General features: G+C 40.9%; 1 protein-coding gene across 15 annotated transcripts in view; it reads right to left on the bottom strand.

The window, feature by feature from the left end:
* ABLIM1 (actin binding LIM protein 1) overlaps positions 1-24,218 on the bottom strand; it is a 343,354-nt gene that overhangs the window by 8,665 nt on the left and 310,471 nt on the right. For 7 of the 15 annotated variants that reach the window (XM_059899450.1, XM_059899459.1, XM_059899452.1 and 4 more), the window contains 9 exons: positions 22,132-22,261; positions 19,854-19,970; positions 11,901-12,005; positions 10,160-10,207; positions 7,002-7,148; positions 4,472-4,563; positions 3,170-3,281; positions 1,053-1,117; positions 146-412 (listed from right to left, as the gene is read on the bottom strand). In XM_059899450.1, coding sequence (XP_059755433.1) covers positions 161-412; positions 1,053-1,117; positions 3,170-3,281; positions 4,472-4,563; positions 7,002-7,148; positions 10,160-10,207; positions 11,901-12,005; positions 19,854-19,970; positions 22,132-22,261 — 1,068 coding nt within the window. In that variant the 3' untranslated portion in view covers positions 146-160. Of the gene's footprint in view, positions 1-145; positions 413-1,052; positions 1,118-3,169; positions 3,282-4,471; positions 4,564-7,001; positions 7,149-10,159; positions 10,208-11,900; positions 12,006-19,853; positions 19,971-22,131; positions 22,262-24,218 lie in introns of those variants that run through there. The other 8 variants (XM_059899451.1, XM_059899463.1, XM_059899456.1 and 5 more) reach the window with 8 other exon arrangements.

Genomic DNA, 24,218 nt, shown 5'->3' with positions numbered 1-24,218 from the left:
CCATACATTTGTTCTCTACATCTGTGTCTCTATTTCTGCCTTGCACACCAGTGCATCTGTAGCCACATGCATTTTGAAGGTAGGCCCATGTCTTGCTTATCACGGTACTTCCAGGGATCTAATTAGCGCTCAGCACATAGTAGGAGCAATGAGTTCCCTCCTACAAACTCGCTTCTTGTGGTCTCACATCAGGAGAGATCCTCTGGGATTTTAATAAATGCCCTGATGGCTCAGAGGACAGATGTGATCTGACCGTAGGATGTGACACAGCCTGAGCCCAGCCAACATGCCTGTGACAGCACAGCCCCTTCTCCCCCTTGGTCAGCCAACACCCAGCCGCAGGGGCCTCACCTCGCACTCCCCCGCTGACATCCCCATAGCTGTTGTACTGAGCAAAGTCTGTAGAAACAGGCTGAAATGAAGAAAAACGCACCATTAGAAAATCTGCTCCACAGTACTCGTTTTGGAGTCAGGTGAAAAGGAAGATAGGATTTACAAAATCCTAAGAATTCCTCCCAAGCTGAATTCCTGGACCCCTATTATTTTTCCTACGTAGTTCTTCTTCTATGAAATACCTGTGTTTTGTGGTATATCCTATGCTACTGCTCAGCAGGTCCTTGGCAAGCAAGTATCCCTTGCTGATAAATAAAAACACATTTTTCCACACCACAGCTACACAGTTACACTTGGTTCCATGCTTTGTGGGGAGGGAGGTTGTAATAAACTTTCCTGTATCTTTTTACAGCAGAGATAATGGCTCCAGTAATTACTTTTTGCTTGATTGTAGAAATATTTGCCACACAATTAATCTAGTCTTCCCATAAGCTTATACAGGCTATTCTTTTATCTAAAGTCAATTTCTCTTTCTCTCAATAGAAATATCTTATTTTGCCTGTAACTCAAAGTGATTTACCAGGAGAGCAGGGTGATTACAATTTTCATTATATCCAACACTGAGATCATATTGTCAGGTGTATTCTGACAATACATCAATACTTCAACCACGACTCAAGAGGGAAGAGACTCAGAAACGAGTAATTGAGAAATCTCACCCGGTGAAGTCCGTTTTTCCCATAGCCTGGGAGAGATGAGGTTTTCGATGATAGAGCATGTGAAGCTGAATAAGAGAAAGATAAAAAAGTAACTGTTAGGAACCGGAAGTCCAATTCTTTCATGAAGTTGGCAGTGTATCTTCTACCCTACAGAATAGAAGATTTAGAAAAAAAAAAAATCCAAATATTGGGCTCAAGTGTTCACAAAATGCCACCATATTTGGGTGATGCAGGGAATGGGTGGGCAGTGAAATGTTCGAGGAGGGGGGGGAAGGAAGAAGTGCTTGGCATCTCTGAATCCTCAACACAATCCTAATAATGATGGTAGTATTTCCATTTTACAGGAGAAGAAATAGGGGCTAATAGAAAGTTAAGTATCTTGCCCACGGCTGCTCAGCTTGTAAAGATCTAAGCAATGATCTAAACCCAGGGCTACTGGGATACACAGGCCCAAGCCCCAGTTGGTATGGCAGCGGTAACTGATCTGGAGGCCTACACTTAAGTTACCAGGATCTACTGGCCAAGCACAGTTGGACGCCTGGGAGGCTTGGGATAGGGTACCCCATTGATCAACAGCGTGGACACCTCATAAGCTGCTGGGCTTTGGAGGGAGTAGACCTGGGCTTGAATTTTGGCTCTGCAACTTAACACCTCTGCATCTTCGGGCATGGTATTCCATCTTGTTAAGTCTTCATTTCTTGACCCGTGTAGATACAGTGCTATTTACTCTTATACAACAGAATTGCAGAATTGGAAGGAACTCTAAAGATTACTAAACTACCTAATCCAAGATCAATGCCAGTGACACATCTATGAGAAGGAGCAGGGCATTCCGGTTAAGGGTGTGGGCTCTGGGGTTATAATACTTGGACTCCTAAACCTTAGTTTTGGTAGTTATCAGCAATGTGACATTGGGTAAGTTACTTAAACTTCCCTTTACTTGTCTCCTGATCTACAAAATGGGGAAGATGATAATAATCATAATATCATCTACTTCATTGGTATGTTGTGAAGATTAAATGAAATAATGTTTAGCAGAAGTGTTTGCATAGGAAACACTAAACACATGTTTAAAGGAATCCTCAGGAGAGAAAATTATGCACTAGTTCACAGCATGTGAGAAGATATCTTGTGGGTTAAAAGAGAACAGGCTTATGACAAGTATAAGCAGGGGAAAATATACCGAAAGACTATTTCAGCCCGGTATATAAGTAATCTCTTTCAAAAGCATTGGGCTTCCCTGGTGGCGCAGTGGTTGAGAATCTGCCCGCCAATGCAGGGGACACGGGTTCGAGCCCTGGTCTGGGAAGATCCCACATGCCACGGAGCAACTGGGCCCGTGAGCCACAATTACTGAGCCTGCGCGTCTGGAGCCTGTGCTCCGCAACAAGAGAGGCCGCGATGGTGAGAGGCCCGCGCACCGCGATGAAGAGTGGTCCCCGCTTGCCGCAACTAGAGAAAGCCCTCGCACAGAAACGAAGACTCAACACAGTCATAAATAAATAAATAAAGAACGTGAATTTCTTTAAAAAAAAAAAAAGCATCAACAACAGTACTGTTAGCCCTCAGCTCTTATACTGAATATACTAAAGTCATAATACTTTGAAAAAATTGTTCATGCTCTCTACAGTTAAAAAGCATTCTGTTCTTGGACTTCCCTGGCGGTCCAGTGGTTAAGACTCTGTGCTTCCACTGCAGGGGGCACGCGTTCAGTCCCTCGTTGGGGAACTAATGTCCCACAGCGCAACCACATCAAAAAAAAAAAAATTATAAAAAGCATTCTGTTCTCTATGAGGATTTTCTTTTTGCCGCTTCCCTCTGAGATGTACGTTCTAGAAGGTAGACCCAGCTCAAGGGAACTGACACCTCTTGGTTCTTGAGACCCTCCAAGGGCTCCCCCTATTTCCAACAGGAAGGAAACACACATTTAAGGAAGAGCCGTGGCAGGCTCTTAAGCTAAGTTGACATGACATAGGATTCCTACACTTCCTTTCCTATGGAACACTCTGCAGATCCCACCAGAAACCACCCTGCCTCTCCTGGAACCATCAAACTAGGCTCCTTGCAGGCAGGTGGCCAGCTCCTGGCTCAGGGAAGGTGGTGGGTCTGCTGCTCACCTGAGTTGATGGAAGAATCATAGCGCCCGGCGGCCAGGGAGGACCTCTCCCGGCTCTCCCTCTCCTTCTCCATCTCTTCTTTCAGTATCAGCTGGCCCAGGCCCGAGTTGAGCTATTCACAGAGAAAAGAAAAATGAAAGCGAAGCCCGCAATTACTTTTAGGGAACTGCAGTTTCTTTTTAGGAGATCCTGCAAGAAGTTCCTGACTCTGGAGAGGGCTGAGGCATATTGTCCCAGAGCCTGGTGGCTCGCCAAAAGGTCAGCCAGGTTTTGGACCTTGAACCCACCATAGTCCCTTCAATGTCAAGGCTCTGTTGCCCTAAACCAGGCTCCAGATCAGAAGAATGTTCTCCCTCCTTTGCCCTCCCCGCAAAGCGCCAGCAGGTAGACTCAGGAGGGCAATGTGTGAGTGTGTACAGATTTTTGATGTGGGAAGGGAAGACTGGGGATAGTAGCCTTTAAAGATAAATTACACTGATTTGTTTAAAAACAGGGAAAAAAATAATGCATGCTCGTTGTACAGATTTTAGAAAATCCAGAAGGAAAGAATAGCCCATAATCCACCACTCAGAGATAACCACCATTTACATTCTGATCTATACCTATCCAGTATTTTTCTATGCACATAATATACAAAACTGGGAACACATAATAAATGTAACTTTGTATCCTTATATAACTAGTATCATGTGCATTCCCCATATGATTAAGTATCGTTGGAAAATGACCCTTATTGGTAGGAGTTTATCATTTCTCGGCTCCCTCAACCCCAGGCCTTCTGGGATGCTGTGGGCCTAAGATAGAGACAGAGGGTATAATGAGCATGTCTTAGTGACAGTCCATTTTATCCCCTCTCTCTTGGCCCAGATATACACACAAGGTCCTATGAGTCCTGAGGAAAGACTTGGAGAAAGGCTCTGTCCCAAGGGAAATCCTTCAGCAGAGCCTGCGTGAGGGAAGGAAGGTGTTGTACCACCTCGGAGTGCACTTTGGCTTTACCTGGCCTTTCAGCATCCTTTCAACACATGCACCACACCCACACACCCCACACAGAGTCTCGCTCTCCTCGAAAAGGCCCAAACATTCCGTGTCTCTCTGACCTCCAGGTCACCTCTTCCAGAACCCGCTAAGTATTCTGCCTTATTACAGTCACCAGATGCCCATCTTGTCTCTCCTACTGGACAGTAAGCCCCTGAGGGCTGGGACTACCTCCTGCTCATCTTGGTGGCTCGCCCACGGTAATCGTTCAATAACATGGATCAACAGAACTGAAGACTGCAGCAAAGTCGTTTCAGGACAAACCTTCATTAATTGCTCCTCTTGCAGCTGCCGGCGTCTCAGAAGCTCCTCGTCGTCTTCCTCTCTGCCGCTAGATCTGCGTCTCATGTCAGCTCCTAAGTCCACAGCAAAGACAACCTCTCACATTAGCCCCACAGCAAGGGGATCTCAAGGGACTGGTCCACCTGTGCTCAACGTGTCAGGCGGGCAAAGTCAGCAGTGGTCTTCAACATTCGTGAGCAACACATGGGAGAAAAGAGCCTGCCACCAATTCAGCTGGTTTCTTGAGACAACGGGCCCCGTTCGACAAGCCAGTCCAAAATGTGATTCAGTAAGGCATGCCTCCCAACAATCTGATCTGCTCAATTAGAACTCGGTTTGCCATTATGATTGGGTCTAAGTCATCCCACTGGCCACTGGTCAGAGCTTCCATAGTAGGTGGGAGGGGCATCTGCGGTTATTATTTTGATGTCCCTGAGGTCATTGTTCAAATAGAGAGGAAGCCAAATTCATCTAGATACCATCAAATAGGTAAGACAGTCACTCTCTTGTGACGAATTTAAAAATCTTGTTTTCTTTTTCTGAATATTTAGGTTTGGCACCACACCATCACCTGCCTTCTACCTCCAATAAATTCATTAAGAAGCATGCTTCAGTGGTTAAGACTCCATGCTCCCAATGCAGGGGGCCCAGGTTCGATCCCTGGTCGGGGAACTAGATCCCACATGCATGCCACAACTAAGAGTTTGCATGCCACAACTAAGGAGCCCATGTATCGCAACTAAGCAGGCAGCAAGCCACAACTAAGAAGCTCTCAAGCCACAACTAAGGAGCCCACCTGCTGTAACTAAGACCCAGTGCAACCAAATAAATAAATAATTTTTTAAAAAAAGAAAAAGAAGCATGCTTTATTTTTCTTTGAAGGGATGGGTCTCTAATGTTTCCTTGCTCTCAATCTTTCGGAAAATGGTCACAAAAGAGTTTTATACTAATGGGCCAATAAAAAGGGTTAACGCAGCTAAAAAGTTACTTATTTCAGTATAATAGAGCAGATCACGTACAATTTTTAAGCTTCCTGAAAAAGGGGAGATGGAGGGGAAAGGAGGAATCTGTCTGAATGGCTGGAAAATTAAGATAATTATCGCTTTTCCTAAGTGGCTTGGACTAATTTAGCTGTGGGAGGAGATAGGAAAGCCTGTTAATCTAATCAAAATAAACTCTAACTAATACCTTCAGGGTTTGATCAGTTGGATTAATGGACCAGAAGCTTTCTTCATTTTGGAACCTCAAACCATTTAGTGATGACAGTTGGTAACAACAAAATATTAATTCTCCCCCAAAGTTTAGCTGTTTAATGTCCCTGCTATGCAACACGACTGAACTAGGAACCTCAGCGGCCCCAAGAACTGCCTGAAGGACGTGGACCAGCAGAAAAAAAAAGCTGACGACTGAGTCTTAGTTTCTAAAATCATGAATATCAACGTGAATTTTCTCTCTTTAATCTACACTAACAAAAATGAATAGACATAAGTTTTCAAGAACTAGATACATCTTAAGTCAACATAATGTATAGAATACTTGTGAATAAGGAACCCAGGAGGTATAATAGATTTTTCCTTCAACTACTTCTATAGATATCAATTGCTTTAAAATCCACTTCTATTGCTTGTAAAAGCTATTCCAAAAATAACTTGGCGAAAAACAGCAGGATGAAGAAAATTTGGGAATTTTGGAAAATTGAAGGCCTTTTAGGTTGTCAACAGAAATGTGATAAGATAGTCATATCTTTGGAAAGCTGACTCACTAAATTTTCAGTACTAGCTTCTGAGTTTGCTAATACCATTTTTTAGGGCCAAGTGATTTCACTAATGACAAAACAGTAAAGACACAGACACAGTTCTAAAGCATATATGTGTGGTTCAAAGCAAAGAATGAAACAGCTCAAATGTGACATTTTAGCACAGACGTCATGGAAATGACAGATGTGAAATCATGTAACTTTACATGAGTAATATTCCAGAACACTTGTTACTCTGTAACAGCCCTTCCTTAGTAATGGAGAACATGATCAGGTGAGAAAAATGAAAGAGCTTCAGTGTTAAGATTGGTTGTTAAGAGAATTGTAATTACAACCCAGAAATCGTCTAAAACAAACTTAATTCAAAGAAATCACACTTCTGTGGACACTCAGTAAATCCACCCACTATGCTCTAACTATATAGAACGAAGTTCTTGGCAGGAGGCTTTGATTCAACTATATTCAAAAGAGTTACTGACTTTACAGTAATAACTGAGAGTCCACACAAAACACCTGTTTTAGACCAGTTCTGCACCTCACTGGGTTGGGTTAGCACAAGGCTCCGGTGGTTGGGTTTTTGAAGCATTTTGCACACACGTTAATACTACCTTAGTTCTTTTCACTGTTCTAACTCTTGGTCATACTTTTCTTAAAAAATTTTTACACTAGGACACATTTCCTTGCATATTTTTAAGCACTGCATTTTGAGATCTCCTAGCAATTTGTCCATTTGGCTTAGCTGCTACAGTTGCATACCTATGGCGGCAAGTGAGGGGGGACCAGGCCAGTGGTCCGTCTCAATCTTTGGTATCTCGCTGGGGTCTGGAGCCTGGGCTGCTGGGAACTTGGAAAACTTGATGATGTCTTCTGAAGACTTGCTCTGGGCTGCCAAGGCAGCTGCATCTGGATGGGAATCAGGGGCAGCTTAGCTATCGGTCTGTAAGGCCATGGTAGTACAATCAATCCTCTTACATAGTTTTCTCGTGCTCTGGCAAAAAGTGTGAACTCCAGAGAGCTGTTTATCACCACTATCCATCACCCAGTCACTAACAGATCTTAGTGACAACTCGACTCATCTTCCTTACGTTCTGCCAGAAGCAAAGCTTCATTCTACATCTGTTCTACATCTGAAAAATCTTGTTCCAGAGCTGTGCTGTCCGATACTAGCTCGAGCTACATGTGGCTATTTCCATTTAAATTAATACAATTAAATAAAACAAATGATTAATAAAATTAAAATTCAGTTCCTCAGTAGCACTAGCCACATTTTATGTGATCCATACCTACACGTGGTTAGCGGCTACTGTATTGGACAGCATAATTATAGAACATTTCCATCATCATGGAAAGTTCCACTGGACAATTCTAGAGCAATTAGAAATTTTAATCTAGTTAATCTGAAATTAAAGAGGTAAGTGAAAAGCATGACATTGTCATTTGACTGTAGGTGTTAATCATAAGAGAGCTGGTTGGCTTTGAATTTTTGTGGCTTCTTAGCCACAAAAATATTGGTCCGGTTCATTTCAATCCTTGCATATTGTATATGTGTCCTTGATTCCTAGGTGAAATGGCAGCAGGAAAATCCACTGTCAGCTTGCAGGAATTTAGCCTTGAGACTTGGGTTTGCCATACCCACTCGTTGTTTTGTTCAAGGGGCTGCATATACAAATGACTCATCCAGCTTTAAAACCACAAAAGCCAGACTAGGAGCAGCATTAGTTCCCAGAGTTCTTAATGGCTACGCTTATGGTGGAGTCATTGGCTTAGAGCCCCAGATGGAATCACAGAAATGGAGCAAAACAAACCAGGTTAAATGGTCAGTCCCTGATTCTGGCTAATTTTGCAAGCTGACCTGGGATGTTACTAAACATTTCACAACATATTTATAATGCTATAGATAAAATTTGCCCCTATCCCTGGGCTCATAGATTTTTAAATCTGGAAGTAACTTTTTGAATTTTCATCTCCAATTCCACATTTTTTAAGTAACTTTCTGGGTCTCAATTTGCTTAAGTAACTTGACTGAGGTCGCCCTACATAATAATAAGGGGTAAATTCTCAGCCAGGCATGGAACAGTATTTTTCTGAATTTCTAACCTCATGAGAATAAAAGATAAAATCAGCTTGGAAAACACTGCACACTATATCCTCTTCTTAAAGAAGGACAATATGTGTTAGCATATTAAAGACTAAGAAGTGTGACTTTATTTAAGTCTAGCATTTTCCAAATGCACAGGGCATAGACACCAGTTTTTGGTATGACATCTATTTCTATCACAGAGAACTGCTCTTTTGCAGAATGTCCTTTGGGATGTACCGCTCTGGTTGTGCTACTCTTAATTACAAGAGACTGAAAGAAAGTAAAGAGCAAAGTCAAAGTCAATTTCACAAAAAGAAGCAAACTAATCTCTTCCAAATAAATAACCTAACATTATCCTATCTTTTTAAATCTTAATTATTTGATTATTTTTATTTGGAGAGGCAGGATCTTAGAGATTTCAGTATTTAAAAAAGTCTCTAAACTGATAAATCAAACTGGGAATCTTATTCTTAAATTAAAAAAAAAATTTTTTTTAAAGCCAGACTTCAAACAGTACTTACGCATTAGAATTGGTGAAGTCAGTAAACATTCACATGTTAATGAGTGGGTGAGAAGACATTAAACCATAAAAAAAGCAAACAAAAACAAGGTTAAGAAACTTAAAAAAGCAAGCACATGGTGTAAACTCAAAAAAAAAAAAAAAACACAGATGAAGAAAAAAAATCATAGTTCTAGAACCATTACAATACATACATTCTTTTTCCCCTAGAATGTTGGCCTGAAATTTTTTTTTCTTTTTGCATTTTCAACTTTATTTGCTTTTCATGTCATCCTAAGCCTTTAGGACTCATTAATGTCAACTGGATTCTAAAGGCAGCCTTCAAATTTCCAGTCACAATTTGTGTATAATTTTCTGAAATCACCTGGAGACCAGTCTTGGCTTTCTACCCATTCACAGAGATTTATAGCAGCTGAATCTATAGAGACCTAATAATGTTGGAGGGAAATGTGATTTACAAAGAGTAATATGATTTCCTGGGTTTAAAATTTCTATATTCCCAGAAAAGGAAAACACAATTATAAATCCACATCAGTGGTTCTTAGTTTGCAGGAATTTCAGAGACAAGCTGGCCTAATGTACTGGTTTTTGCAGATGAGAAACTGAGGGACAGAGGTTATGTCTCTGATATCACAGAACCATGTAGGTGAAGAGCTGGGATCAAGGCTAGGGCCTCTGTCTCAGCGTGAGTCCCATCCCCTCTACCACAGGGTGCAGACATCTGCATGCCCCATCAGAAACTGGGGAACTGGACAGTCAGGCTGATGGAGGCTTGGTCAAATTAATTTTTTTTTGGCCACGTGGCTTGTGGTATCTTAGTTCCCTGACCAGAGATCGAACCTGTGCCCCCTGCAATGGAAGCACAGAGTCCTAACCACTGGAACGCCAGGGAATTCCCTTGGTCGAATTAATTTTTAGGTAGCTAGCCTTCACTAGTTTTAATTAGTTAAACTAATTGCAAGCTCATGAAAATTATCAGAGAGGTTGGTTAAATTATTTGATGGCCCCCCAAAAAAGTCTTGTTAGGGAGTTTGTGAATTACTGTGTGACCGTACCTTTCCTTCTCTATGAGTGAAATGATACATGGTTTGATGGGCTCAGAAATAAGCTAGGAGTTTCCTAATCAAGCTAAGTGTTCTCTATCTAGGAAAACCGACTTCACAATATTTGCATCATAGGAGACCATAAAGGCATAATACACTGGACGCCCCAGTTTGATTCTCAAAAGCAGCAGCAGGTAAGCCTTTCAGAGGACAGCGAAGAGTTCAGCTGACGTTGCTACTTAAAAGCTACGCGCAGGAAAGCGGGTTTTACCATGCTGTTTGTAGATGGGTGGTTTTCGGTAAATGTTGATCCCTTGATCTGTGGAAATGAAAAGCAAAGGTGTGTGATTATGGGGAGCCATCCACCGATGGGAAAAACAGATGAACCAAGAGGCAAACCAAACTGAAGATTCTCCAACAAAAATAACCCAGAAGGTTAACTTTTGTATTACAAAGATTGAGGTTACTGGAAGAAGAAATTACAGGAGTGAGTGAATTACTATAGACATGTGACATGGAATCCTTTGTAATACATCTTAGGATATAGAGAGATGTCATTCACTCATGAGCCATTTATTTCAAATATACACTTCACTAAAAGTGGGGTTAAAACAGGAAGAAACGCAAGCAGTGCAGATACTGTGATGGTGAGGAAGACATAACCAGTTTGGGGAAGATCCCCAAATTGCTACTGTCTCGAAATTGAGCTCCCAGTAGAGACCAGTGGCTCAATTTCTTTTCAACTAATGAGTGGAACAGTGGAAAGCGATGTAGTGAAATTAAGAGTATATTTTTGTAAAACATAGAAACAATTTTTAGGTGCGAGGCTAGTCTGATGTATTGACAGGATGTTTGACAAAATCCTAGTGTGTATAGGCCAAATTTTACAAAAGAAAGGAAAAGTAAAGAGATGCCAAATATTATTCATATATTTATATAGAACCCCATTTGATTATGCAACCATTAAACTTTGACTGCAAATACTCAGGAGGTTTCAAAAGGTTTCCCCCGAATCTTGGGCACTGGATCCTGGTTGGGCATTCTTCATAAAAAAAGTTGCAAACGTACAACACTGATTTTCAAGGTTCGATGAAACTTCATTTATATATATATTTTTTAAAGGCAGTCCTATCTCAGTGGTATGAATCCCATTGAACTTTCCTCGGTTCAAACTTCTAGGTAAGTTTGGAATGCAAAAGAGAAAAACTACTACAGATTCCAAATATGTATGCCAACATTAACATAACGGGTAATTTATTAAACCACTTTCAGTAGCTAAAAGAAGCAAAACAATGTACTTCTGATGGAAAAATAATATCATGACTTCTGATGGCCAATCTTGCCTTCACAAAGATTGTGAGCTGACCCTAAATATTAAGATACTGATGGGTTCTGATTTTTCCAGTTCCTGATGGCAAATTACTATTTGTACCATGACAGCAAAGCTTATAGCACCAAGCCTAAATTGCAAGATGTCTTTGTGGGCTATGGAGGTGGTTAGTTAATTACACACTGCAGAAAGACCCTCCAAATGACCCAATTTTTCAGCTCTCTGAAAAGTCCACAGAAAGAATCTCCACACTGGAGACAAACAGATAAAATAAAAGTACTCTCAAGAACACTGAGGTTCAGTCTTTAGGATGAGAAGATAACTAGATTGCCATTGTGTTAGACAATGACACTAAACCACAGAGTGGTATCTTAGAAGGTACTAATATAAGGGTAAAATTAAAATTTTTGTCAAAACAAAGCAACTCAACCCTTATTCTTCCACCCTCTGCCTCCCATCCCCCTTCAAAAATTTTAGAGAAAACGTAAACCTTCAATACAATCCTGGCATCTCACATACAAAGCTTTTGAAAGGCCCTCTAGGTCAGATCCTGCAATTTAGGGTTTGTCGACTGTGAGCACCGCAATTAAAAGAGCATGAGAAATGGAGACGAGACAGACGTGACAAGGCTACATTCTACACGGCAACAGGACACCAAGGCACAGACCATGTCAGCTCCTACCTGGAACATGGAAATGTTTAGGGGCCTGAGCGTAAGTTGGAGTGACAGGGCGGCTGTCTGGCCGATAAGGGAGAGGGGAGTTCCGGCCGCTGGATGGCTCATTGCCTCCAATGAGAAGAATGGAGAAAACAAAATGAGAGAAGGGAGAGCAAGAAAGAAAACAAAGCAAGCATAATAAAAATTCAAAACGAACAAACCGGAAGGAGGTACATCAAAAAGGAGGAACCAAAGAAACAAACTCAGTTCATCAACTTGGCTCACAAAGGTGACTGGTATAAGGTTGAATTTTCCAAAAGAGAGATTTGAGTTCAAGTGGAACTAGGTTAAAAGCAGTGAGCGGTAAGGTGCATCATTCCAATGGCATGCGGCTGAAGGCTGTGAGCTGGCAGCAAACTGATTAGATGGAAAGTACATTAAGAAGAACGGAAAGTCACTTGCTAATGATTCAGGGTCAGTTGTCAGATGGTTACAACCCAAGCATGTAAAGGGGTGGGATATGCAAACCCCAAAACAATCACTTCCAGGCATAATGGCAGAGGCTGGCAATCAGAATCTATTTCTCTGAACGGGAGGCTGAGTCTGGGAACCTGTGTGGTCCTTCCTCTGAGCAACGCAAAGTGCCTTCATTGCAGCCTATGTTTCTGTTGCTTCACTTTGAAATACACACAGTAGAGTCAGACCCCTTTCTTCCAGGTATTTTGGGACCACTTATACTTCTCTCCACCTTTCTCTTAAAAGAGGCTCTATCCAGTCTATAAATTCCATCAGTGAGACATTTACTGAGCATCTACTATGGCTGGGCAGTGCGCTTCGATTGAGGCTAAGTAGGTGAATGAGATGTGGTGCGTAGCTGCACGGGGCTCAGGGTCTACCTAAGGAGACAGACTTATAAGCAACAAGTACACGTAATACCACATAAGTGCTTACTCGGGGGTATGCGAAAAATTCTATGGCACTCACATGAAGGTGCCATTGATTTTTCAGAAAGGCTACGGAAAGATGCTAGAATTGAGTTGGTCATTGAAGGGTAAGCTCACCAGGTGGATGGGTGGCCGGAGGGGTGAGAAGGTCCAGATTCTAGGGAGCTGGAACATCACGGGGAAGGAAGGGCCCCGGTGTGTGGGAGCAACAGGATGGGCCTCTGCGGCTGGGCAGCACGGCGTTCTTGGAGGGGGGAGTGGGGAAGAGCCTGGAACGTGCTGCTGGGCTTGGCTGCAAAAGCCTTGAGGACCCCCCCCATAGCCACCATCACTCCCTCTGATGAGAACTGCAGGGTGAACTGAGACTTGTGCAAAATCGGAAAGAGATCAGCTCTTACCCTACTGTCCTCCTTCCCCACGACTGAGCGAACATCCGTGCAAGAATACACCAGAAGATATAGGACTATCAAAAGTTAATGAATTAGTAAGGTAATTAATTTTATGATTGAGTTGTAAGGGTTCTTTACATATTCTGGATAACAAGTTTCTTATCAGACGTATGATTTGCAAGTATTTTCTCCCACTTTGTGGTTGTCTTTTACTTTCTTGATAGTGTCCTTTGAAGCACAAGAGTTTTAAATTTTGATAAAGTCCAATTTATCTATCAGTTAAGGCTAACAATTTTAAATAAATCATAGATCTTCAGAAAATAGAGCAGGAGTCAATTTTTTTCTCTCTCTTTTTTTTTTTTTTTTACTTTGTCTTAAATTTTTTTTTTTTAAATTGAGATATAACTGACATATAACATTATATTAGTTTTAGGTGTACAAGAGCCAATTTCTTCAAGTAAATCAAACTGTTCTAAATCTGGCCAGCAATGCATGAAAGATGTCAATTGCTGGAGTCTCGCAATAACATGTTCAATAGAGTTTTAATTTTTTGATATGTATAGTTTTAGATAACCAGAGCACAGATCTGTACCAAATGGGCAGTAAGATATTCCGAATATGAGATCTGAATTTGTTACTGTCTCAAATTTAGAGTCCAGGTTTTTGGTTATCATGTTCTAAAACTTTTGCCCTTTTTTCTTTTTTTGTTTCAAGAGTCAGTTTAGCATCTAGCTCCCAATATATTATAATGCTGACTTTACTAAAGTGAGATATTAGCTGCTAAAAATTATGAAGCTTCACCTACAACCACTGATCTATTAAAAAGCTCATTTAAAGGGAAAGTCACCTCATTTACTATCACTCTCCTAAAGAGAAATAGCCAGCTCATGTCTGAAAAAATTAATATAAAAAACACCAGTAGAGGCAAGCAGGGGAAGGAAGAATACAGTTTATGTTTAGAAGAAAATCCTGCTTTAAACCTAAGGCTGAATCAGAACTAGATCTCATTTATCTCTGTGTGTTCAACACAGTGCCTGGGCACGACTAAGTGCTTAATAAATGTCTGTGAATGAATGACTGAAGTAGGCCAACTAATTAATTCTACAGCAATGAATGACCTAATTTAGTGAGCACCACTGCAGTATCAACCATCATCTTTCTCTTAATTATAGGCAGCTGGATGCTAGGACACAGCAGTGGGATCACAATAGTACCCTTTTTCTTTTTTTTTTAAAAATAGCTTTCCCTAGAGTTGATCCTTAATAACCCCAATTTAATTGTTTCACTTCAGAAGAATTCTTTACTCCTACAAACATTAGAAATTATTCACAAGAGTAATCCATAATTTAAAAACAGAATAATTCTTGTGGGCTATTCTCAAAGGAAGTTCTAGAGAGACTCAACTTTCTTGCTTTATTTGAGGTTTTTTTTTTTTTTTGAAGACCCTGCATATCTTGAACACTGGTGCTACTGCTTTGAAACCACACTACTCCCTGTCCTTAATCCTGCACCTCTAACCTTCCTGTATTTGTAGAACGTCAGATTTTCGGGGGAGGGGAATGTCCTCACAGGTTTTGGTTATAATATCCAATCAGATGAAACTCCATTAAATTTGTTCTGATAGTTACTAGCCAGGGTCACGCACACACAAAAATAGCTGCATATATGGGACATCAAGGTTTAAGGTCATTAGAATTAGCATTTGCCCAAGTATTCTATCATTAAGATGCTCTGCTGCCCAGTGGCAGTAGAAACCCATCACTTCCATGGTTGACGGCTCTCAAAGGCTATGGAACGACTGTCTGAATTCCCAAAGGGTGTATTCTGGCTGAATGCTGTCTCCAGTTGGGCAGAGTTTTTTACTTAGCAGCATATCTTTGGCAACCACTGACCTTTCTAGTGGCTAGAAAAAACTCTAGTATGTTCAAGTCTTTGTAAGTAGATTTAACTCTATAATCATTTAAAATCTCCCATGAGACATTTAAAAACACTAGGTAAACAGCTACCCAGCAACACACCCATCTAAGTGATCCTGCATAGTATGATTTCTACACATCACAACGGCTCGTTGGGTTAAAGGTCTCAGAGTACATAATGTTGCTAGGTACCAAATTCTTAGTCCTTGAAATGCGAAAGGCATTAAAAATGTTGGCATTAACAAAAAAATTCTCAAGATGAGGCCTTTTCTAAGTTAAACACCCTTTCTTTAAGTGATAAAACGTTTCCCTCTATCCTGGATGGAAATAACTGATGAAGGCCCTAAAAGGTTATTTTCGTGCTTAGTTCATTACTCAGGCAAAGTGATGCATAAGCCATCAGATGAAATATCATATACGGAAGGTATCATCGTCATCATCATCATCATGATCATCTATCAGCCTGGAGTTGACATTGTTTAAAAATAATATAATAGTGTATATATCATATAATATTGTATATATCACACTCATAGCCATTTTGTTTCTTTAAATAAGTCCTTGCATTGGTTCATCTAAGTTGTTAGTGATCTTAGCTACTGGGGTGAGAAGCTACTGTATATATAGATATACATTTCTTGGTCTTCATTTTTAGCTCCTTCCAAGTCAGCCCAATAGGCCAATTTTTCAGTCCTTGGGAGATCATTTACTGGAAGGATTCCCACTGTACTTAAATTCAAACGCTCTGTCCTACTTTTATTCTTCTTTTCGCCACCATGAGAGCCTCAGTGACAAATTCTAAGACAAGTCAATCTAAATGGCAATGCTTGTGTCTGCTGTGGGAAACGGCTGGCACCACTTAGCTTCTGGCCTCTAAGTGCTTATGTTCCAAAATATAAATTCTGAGGGGACCTTAAAGTTGGCAGCATCTAGAAGGTCATGACAGAGTTTCAAGATTACTGGTCCTGTCTAAAGTTTCAATAAACGTTATGGTTTCCTTCAGCAAGTGTCAAATACATATTTGCATCATAGCAACTCATATCTATGGCAAAACAAGGAAGATTTCTTTCAAAGAGACTTAATATATGTAGCCCTCCTGTTTGCAAATCTGATTCATGGACACAGAAGGTAATGTCTAACAGTATTTCAAAGGGAAAGGAAGAGAAACTCTGCAAACATGGCACAAAGCCCAAAACAAGGTGAAAATAGTTTTTCCAAATAGGCATGCACTTGTCCAAATGGCCCAACAATGACATACTGATATAGAATGAAGCTGCAAGGAAGGTCAGAGAACAGAAATAAAAAACACAATGGAAAACAAGATGGGCATTACAGAAAATGGATGGAGAAGCCAATGAGATAGAGAGAAAGCTGGTGATGTGCAGCTCAGCTCTACACCCATGCAGGTGTCCTCAGCTCCGTGGACCCTGGGGGCCTGGACCACATGCGTCTGAAATAAGGGCCAAGAATTGGACTTGGGCAATGGGAGGTGGGCTTCTGGCTGCCAGAGGGGCTAGGGGACCCCTGCTTTCAGCCACACCTTCCTGAGATGGACATCCTACCCTGGGGTCCTTAAGCTCCTTGGCTTACATTTGTTTTAAAAATAATTTCCCTGAGATTGCAAAACAAGCTCCAAGATAAAGAGTGAATGCTCAAATGAAGAGCCACGGAAAACCCTGGGAGACTTTGCTCCTTTAAAGATATCTTAGATGTATTTCTCTAATGGCCATACGTTCCCCCGGGGCTGGAGAGGACTTTCATGTAAATGGATACATGTTTTTCAAAATAACTAAGACATAATTCTTTGCAGAATCCGTATTTAGCTATTCAACTAAACTAGGCTTTTAAAGCAATATCTTTAATATACAAATTCTGCATGATTGATTTTGTAGTTTAGCAAAAAGCTGATTTTAAAACTAAGCATATACTGTTATGTACATTATATTTTGTATCTGAAGTATATAAACTATTTCATCTGAACCAACAGTAGGCATATATCCAGTAAAAAGAAAATGAGAGAGAGACCATTAGATATTTTTTAAGCGTAAGCTCGAAGTAACAAACTATTGCTTTCTATAATTTAAACCTATACTATTTGACTGTGTACTTCGAATTCAGACTGAAAAAAGAAAAGATTGTATATCTACATTTTTAATAAAGCACCATTTAGGCACACTGAAGTACTGTAATTTTCCTAACCACTTGGTATTTCTGTTGAAAAGTTAATTTTGTAGTTTAAATGCCTGAAAGTAGCTGTTTGTCTTGGCCTCCGTAAGAATGCAATTATCTAGTTAAAAAGAGATGGAGAATAAAAGTTTGCTTTAAAAATTATACTTCGTGTATAGCATTTAGACCGAAACACAGCCCCCTCATAGGAATGAGGGATGGGAAGGCTTGGGGTTTATCTAGTCCTGGTGTTGCCACTTCCTAGCTGTGAGTCCTTGGCCGGGTCACTTAACCAGGGCTTCAACTCTTCATCCACCCCCATGGCTGCCCCCTGCTACTTTACTTCATAGGGACGCTGTGAAGAGTGATGGATTGATGCAACCGGAAGTGCTCTAAGAGCACCATGCCGAGGGGGAAATCACAGAGGGACCAGAGTTGAGCGCTCACTACACACCAGGGCATTTCACCTTGCCAACTACAAATTGGCACTTGCCATCTACCTCTATAAGGATGAAATCATGAGCCGCAGCAGCGGCTGACCTTCAGTACCCCCTGAAAGGAGTTCAGGGTGGAGATCAGGAATGAGGCCCTCTGTGCTCTGGGAAAAACTGACAGGACAGGTCTTCAGATAGTCAGATACTTTCAGGAGAAGATTTTATGAGCCCAATTCTTGCATCTCCTCGTATCTAGAAAAGCACTAAAATCCTTCATGGTGACATCTGCTCCTCGTGACTAGCAGCAACCTTCTGCAAAAAATATGTGCCTGATTGCATGTACTCCCCCTTCACCAAAATCACACATCTACTGACCTTCCCCTTACCTCTCTGGAGCAGTTTCTCAGAGCTATCTGCAATGCTGTCTCCCGGGCTATAGTCCTTGTTTTGCCCCAAATAAAATTTAACTCACAGCTCTCACGTTGTGCATTTTTTGTTTTTTCAGTTGACAACCTCACACACCCCAATACCCTAGGAGAGGTTTCATAGATGAGGCAAGTGGCACTCAAAAGGTTAAGTCTACAATCCAAGGTCCCATAGCTAGCATGTGACAGAGATAATATTCAAAGCCGGGACTCCAGTGTCCACATGGGTGCCCATCTCACCATAAGGCTGTGCACACGCACGAGGTATTGAGTCTTGATATTTTGTGATGTGTTATTTGTATAACTCTGTATAACTTTATAGGGTACATGACATTTTTCTTCCTACACAAAGTAGCTTTCTGAAAGAGGAAATATATAATAACCGAACAAGGCAGTTTACATTTTAATGAATTAAAAAATGCATTTTCCCTTGCATATTAGAAACAAAGAAACAAACATCTTAATTTGGCCAAGGGCTTCTATATTAAAGTCTCTTTAAAATACATCTCTGAAGTTTTTTTCAATAATTTCTTATGGTTTTATAGACATTCTCTAAAGTATCATCTTGACATCTAAATAATAAAAGTCTTTCCTCCCCAAATACTAATTAGCAGTAATAATTTTAAATAATCTGTCAAGAATTTTAGAAAGTGCTGCACCTGCTGAAAAATTTCTTTGCTAGTGGCAAACGGTATGTGTCTTCAAATAAGCTTGTCAGCAATGTTATTTTTACAGCACAGAAAATGCTAAAATCGCATGCTTGTAAAATGACTGCCAAGGAAATTCAGTCAAAGAGCACAACATTTAGGCTGCTTGAGAGAGTGTTAGTGATGTGAGCTCTTGGAAATCGGGGTTAGAATCCCTTAGGTCTGTCTTAAGACCCACGACAACATCTGTGCTTGCCTGCTACTCCCTCCTTAAGCTATTTTCTTCCGTTAATTTGGTTCAAATCAAGACTATGGAAAAAGTTAGCATCCTCTGGGAGCTCCTACTTATTTTAAATTATGGTTCCTACTTATTTTAAATTTGGGGCTCTTGGCTCGATTGAGAATGGCTACGGAAACATAACAGACAATGAGAACAATGGGAACGGCATAGAGGGAAGGGCAGAAATGGGCAGTAACAGAAAACAGAAGGCAAAGTCCCTCTTCTCCATCATGCAGAAATCAGGACAGGTCAAAGGAACATTACTCTAAGGGTTGTCTCAAGGAGAGAAATTTAAGTTACGTTGCCATAGATCTTTCATACCGTCCAAACGTTTTAATATTGTTACGTGGTTAAGTGGCTTATCACCATTGAGACAACTTTGGAACCCTTGTTGCTGAATACCGTTGTGTTTTGCTGAGCCATAACACGTATGAAAACCAGGAAGATTCCCCAGATATATATTATATTTTGCTTTTGACCAGAGAAAAACAAAATAATAATATATATTTTTCTTAAGCAGTAGATAACAAATCTTAGGGTCTCAAACATATTTCCTGTTTTTTTCATCTAGAGCCCTTTAGAAATGACATATTTCTCCTAACGAGAGATGCTATGCCAGTTCTAAGACACGGCTGGGTGTAGTCATGACGCACGCAGGCATGCTGAGAAGTCCAAAGCTCGGAGCTGACTCTTGGAGATACACCTTATTAGCCTTCCCAGGGTGCTAATAAATCTCCGCTATGCAGGGTGCTGCCTGGAGAAGCCTGCCTCCTTACCTTTGATATGGGGAAGGAAGTGGTGTCGGAAAGGGGAGTTGGGGCGGGAGTCGCTGTGGCCGGAGCTGAGGCTGCCGGTGTGCAGGGTGGACCTCTGCACACCAGGAGACAGCAGCTCTGTGCAGCAAGGATCGGGGCAGGACATGGTGCAAACAGAAAAGAAGAGCAGAAATTAACACAGGAGCAGGGACAACGCCATCGTTCCAAGGAAGAAAAAAAAAAAATGAACGTTAATCAGAAGTCTGAAAAAGGAGGAAGGAAAAGGGGTTAAGAAGGCATCTACGAAGGGTTACACAAAGTGGGGAGAGTCTGCAAACAGGTTTAGGTCAGTACAGAGTTCACTCTCCAAGAATAAATGGCTTTAGTGGGAGGGAACGGCCACCAGAAGGTTCTGTCAGGATGACACCAGCTACCACTGAGCCAGGACTGGGCACGTCACTTAGACTCAACCATAGCTGTCTTTAAAAGGCACCTGACGAAACAGAACCCTCTGAAACACATGTACAAAACTGACAATCATTTCAAGAACCTTGCAAAGAAATACTTATAGGTAAGGGTCAGATTCTTTTTTTTTTAAGCTGCAAACGTATCCTACTGCAAGTTTAATTTTACTTTGCCTATGCAGAAGGGAAACCTGTCTGTATCCCCTGTGTAGCAAAGAGCTACCCGTGATCCTGAGAATTGGGTAGTGGTGACACCAGGGAACTGGAAACTCAGTTCTGGACATTAACCTAAGCCCAGACCTAAGGATGTGCGCGATCCTCTGGTATCTAGAACGTATGGAGTGGATACTCTGAGGTGCTCTGTGCTGACCATGACTATGCTAGCAGAGCCCCACCTCGAAAAAATAATTAGGAGCCCTAACAACCGACATCACGCATGTCCATAACGTATTGTGAAGGGGGAGGAGAAGTTCTTAGAATGGGGAATGTTCTACAGGCTCTTGGCATCAGAACCATGACTGGAACAGAGGAAAACTTTCTACTGCCCAATGAGGACATGACCTTTTAGGGAAACAACTTCCCTGGCTGACCACTCCCTTGCTGTCCAGGGATTCTCTCGAACAACAATTTGCCAGTGAACCTCGCATCATTCTGACAAGGGTACGGCTGCAGTATCAGGGTATGCCCATACGTAGGGGTGGTGGCACAAAGGATTTCTCATCACCCAGACAGAAAGTGGTGTAAATCCAAACCCAGAAGTAAAGTGAATATCATTGTACATGAAAAATAAAAGGAATTTCTTTCCTGAAAAATTTTCCTTTAACGTAACTCAACAAATACTGAGTAAATATTTATGAGTCTAGAGAAAACTATACTTTATTGAAGGATCAAAAAGTAGAAATTTAATCCTCTACAAGCATTAAATCTATGGCTTTAAAGAGAAGATTGCAGCCTTTTTACATTCTGTTCACGTCCTTTGGTTTTATTTTATAAAATACGTTAGCATATGAATGGGCTTATTCTCATCAGCCTGCACAGAAGCAAGAGGCTTAAAATGAAGTCTTCATAGACATACATCATCACCAAGTTTGTTGAGAAGGCCAAAATTCTTCCTTGGTGAATCTATTTCTTAGGAATCCTGGGTCTGTGCTGGGATCTCCATGCTTTTTCTACTCTACATAGGAGATACCCACTAATAGTAAAAGGGACTACATTCTGCCGAGATAAAGGTAAATGAAGTCCACTACTCTTAATATTCTCCATCATAGTACACCTCTAGTGTTTTTATATTTTCCAAGTCTGATTCAAAATCTTAGGTCGGAAGGCATCTTAAAAGTTACCAAATACAACCCCGAGGTTGTATATGAGACTTCTTTCTAGCAGGTTCTTAACCAAGCATGCTTAGTAATACCATGTACCCGGATGGGGGAAACATAATAAACCCATCGGTAAATGACTAATACTGGATTTAGATTTTAGATAAGCCTAAAAGGCACATCACCATATTTTCTTTTGGAGATCTCCATTTTAAGTCTCAAAGTGCTGAGATTTTCTTCAAGTCTAAAAAAAACAAAAAACCTCCTTTGCTTCTAGGTGTTCACTGTCAAAATGTAATTATTTAATAAGTCATAATGAATATAACCATAAAATGACTCTCGTTTTGAGAAAAGAAATAACACAAACTACAATGGAATAGGAGTTGGCAATTTTTTCTGGGAGAGGGGCAGACAGATTTGGCAGCCAGATTTTTAAATACGCTATCAGCGGTGGGGAAAACAATCACATAGAAACACGGATGACTCTAGAGAGTGAATCCCGGGAACAGGTGCCCTTACCAGGTCTGTGAAAATGCTGGGGAGAGCGAGACGTGGTTGGAGTGTAGCTGTGACGGCTGTACACAGGGGAGTTGATGGAGCCCTGGCTGGTGGACCGGTGGATCATCCGGTCCCGCCCATCTTGGTACCCCTGGAAGCAAGTGCAAGAAAGTGGGAGCATGAGGCATACATGCAGGCTGTTGTCAGGTTCAAGCAAAATCAAGTTGCACCAAAGTCACCCAGGAACTATCCCGTCTACCTGTTCATGTATACACTTTGGGGCCATATTCCTGAAATAGGTATGCAAACAAGCATTCCATGGTTAGTGCTTTTTGTTCAAAACCTGTAGTGCTTGCCTTTACCAAGATTTTAAGATGTAAAAAGGATAAACTCCAGTGTTGATAGAGCTCTGGGAAAAGAGGGAATAATTCCAATGACCACACTTATATTGTGCTTTCCAGTTTTACAAAGTCTGTTCGCATAGGTTGTATCATCAGATCCGCATCATAAAGAAGGTAGCACACATGGTATCACCTGTCCCTTCTTCACAAATGCAGAATGTTTCAGAAGGTTCCACGCAGGTAAGAGACCCGTGTGCAGGTGTGTGCAGGTGGAGCCTGCTTCAGAACCAGCCTCCTGACCCTCATCTCATCCCTGGATCCAACCACCAACCCACACCATCCGTGCTGTTGATCTGGTGATGTTTTACGTTGATTTTCCTGGAGGACAAGCTTGTGGTGGCCTCAAATCCAGTAATTCTACTTCTACTTTAGGAAGCAAATTCCAAAAAGGAAAAAAAATTTTTTTAAACGATCTTTAAGTGGAAAAATTTCCTCAGATATTTATAATGCCACCATTTATAAAGACAAAACTTTGTATTACGTGCTCAACAAAACTGGGGAATAATTAAGCATATCAATTTAATGGAATACAATAGCACCACTAGTCTGTCACCATGTCCAAATCTAGAAAAGAATATTGTAGGTATAAAGTATAAAAAAAAAATCATACACACACAAACATAACATAAAACTTTAAAAGAATTAGAAGAGTACAAGGAACGTTTTACATTTTAGGAATTTGTTGCCCTATGTAGTTTCTACTAGCACAATAAAAATAAAAGTTTGAAAGAATGCATGAAAAAGGACTAAATTAAAACCTCAAAAACTATGGATGTGTGCAATTTGAGAGCAAGAGGCAAAAAAACTTTGATTTGATCCTAGTTGGCTGTAACAATAAATTAAAACAACAACAAAACACAATTCCCCCAATAATGTGCCTCAACCTATTATTATTATTTCTATTTTTGACAAGTGGTCAATAATAGAAATTAATTCTTCATAACTTCAGTTGAAAACAATCAGAATATTCATAGAAATTAGTTATTCATAGCACTCAATCATAAACCACAACAATACTACAGAGATTTTACCATCTCAAATTATTGTGATTACCTGAGATCAGTCCAGTTTCATATAGACTATCCAGACAGTTACTTAGCTTTAAGACAAGACTACTGATTTTATTATTATTATTATTATTATTTTAATTATTTTTAGAAGGGGGTAGACCTAACCCCTGAGGAGTTTGCTCATTGGATACATAAGGAAATACAAAATAAGAAGAAGCACGCTGAACAAACAATCCCTTGATTATTATTACCTGTAATAGCTTAAATGAAAGTGCTGGGTTAGACCCGGACCATGCTCAGATTTGAGTTGGTCTGAGCTTAGGCCACCCTCCAAGGGAAAAATTATGCTGGGACAACAGAAAGTGCTTCTAAGACCTCTGGTCACCAAGCACCTCTGTCACTGTGGGTGACAGCAAAACCAAGACACTCCTGGGATCAGGGGTATAGTGTGAAGGGGCTGTTTCATTTTATAGAACAGTATCATGAGCTTCCTGAAGAACCTTTAATAAAATGGGTTGGGAGAGTAACTAATTTGGGGGCTCTGTCTTTGGTGCTGGAGGCTGCAGAGGGGAAGAGCATGTTTGGGCTGACAGGGGACCCACGGCTCACTATGGAACCATCACTGACAGCTCTATGTGATCCAGATACTCAGGAGGTTATTCCCGAGGGAACAGCCAGCCTGGTGGACTTGATAAAA

This window comes from Balaenoptera ricei, chromosome 16 (assembly GCF_028023285.1).
Source record: "Balaenoptera ricei isolate mBalRic1 chromosome 16, mBalRic1.hap2, whole genome shotgun sequence".
NCBI lineage: Eukaryota > Metazoa > Chordata > Mammalia > Artiodactyla > Balaenopteridae > Balaenoptera > Balaenoptera ricei.
This window is presented reverse-complemented; position numbering and strand designations above follow the sequence as displayed.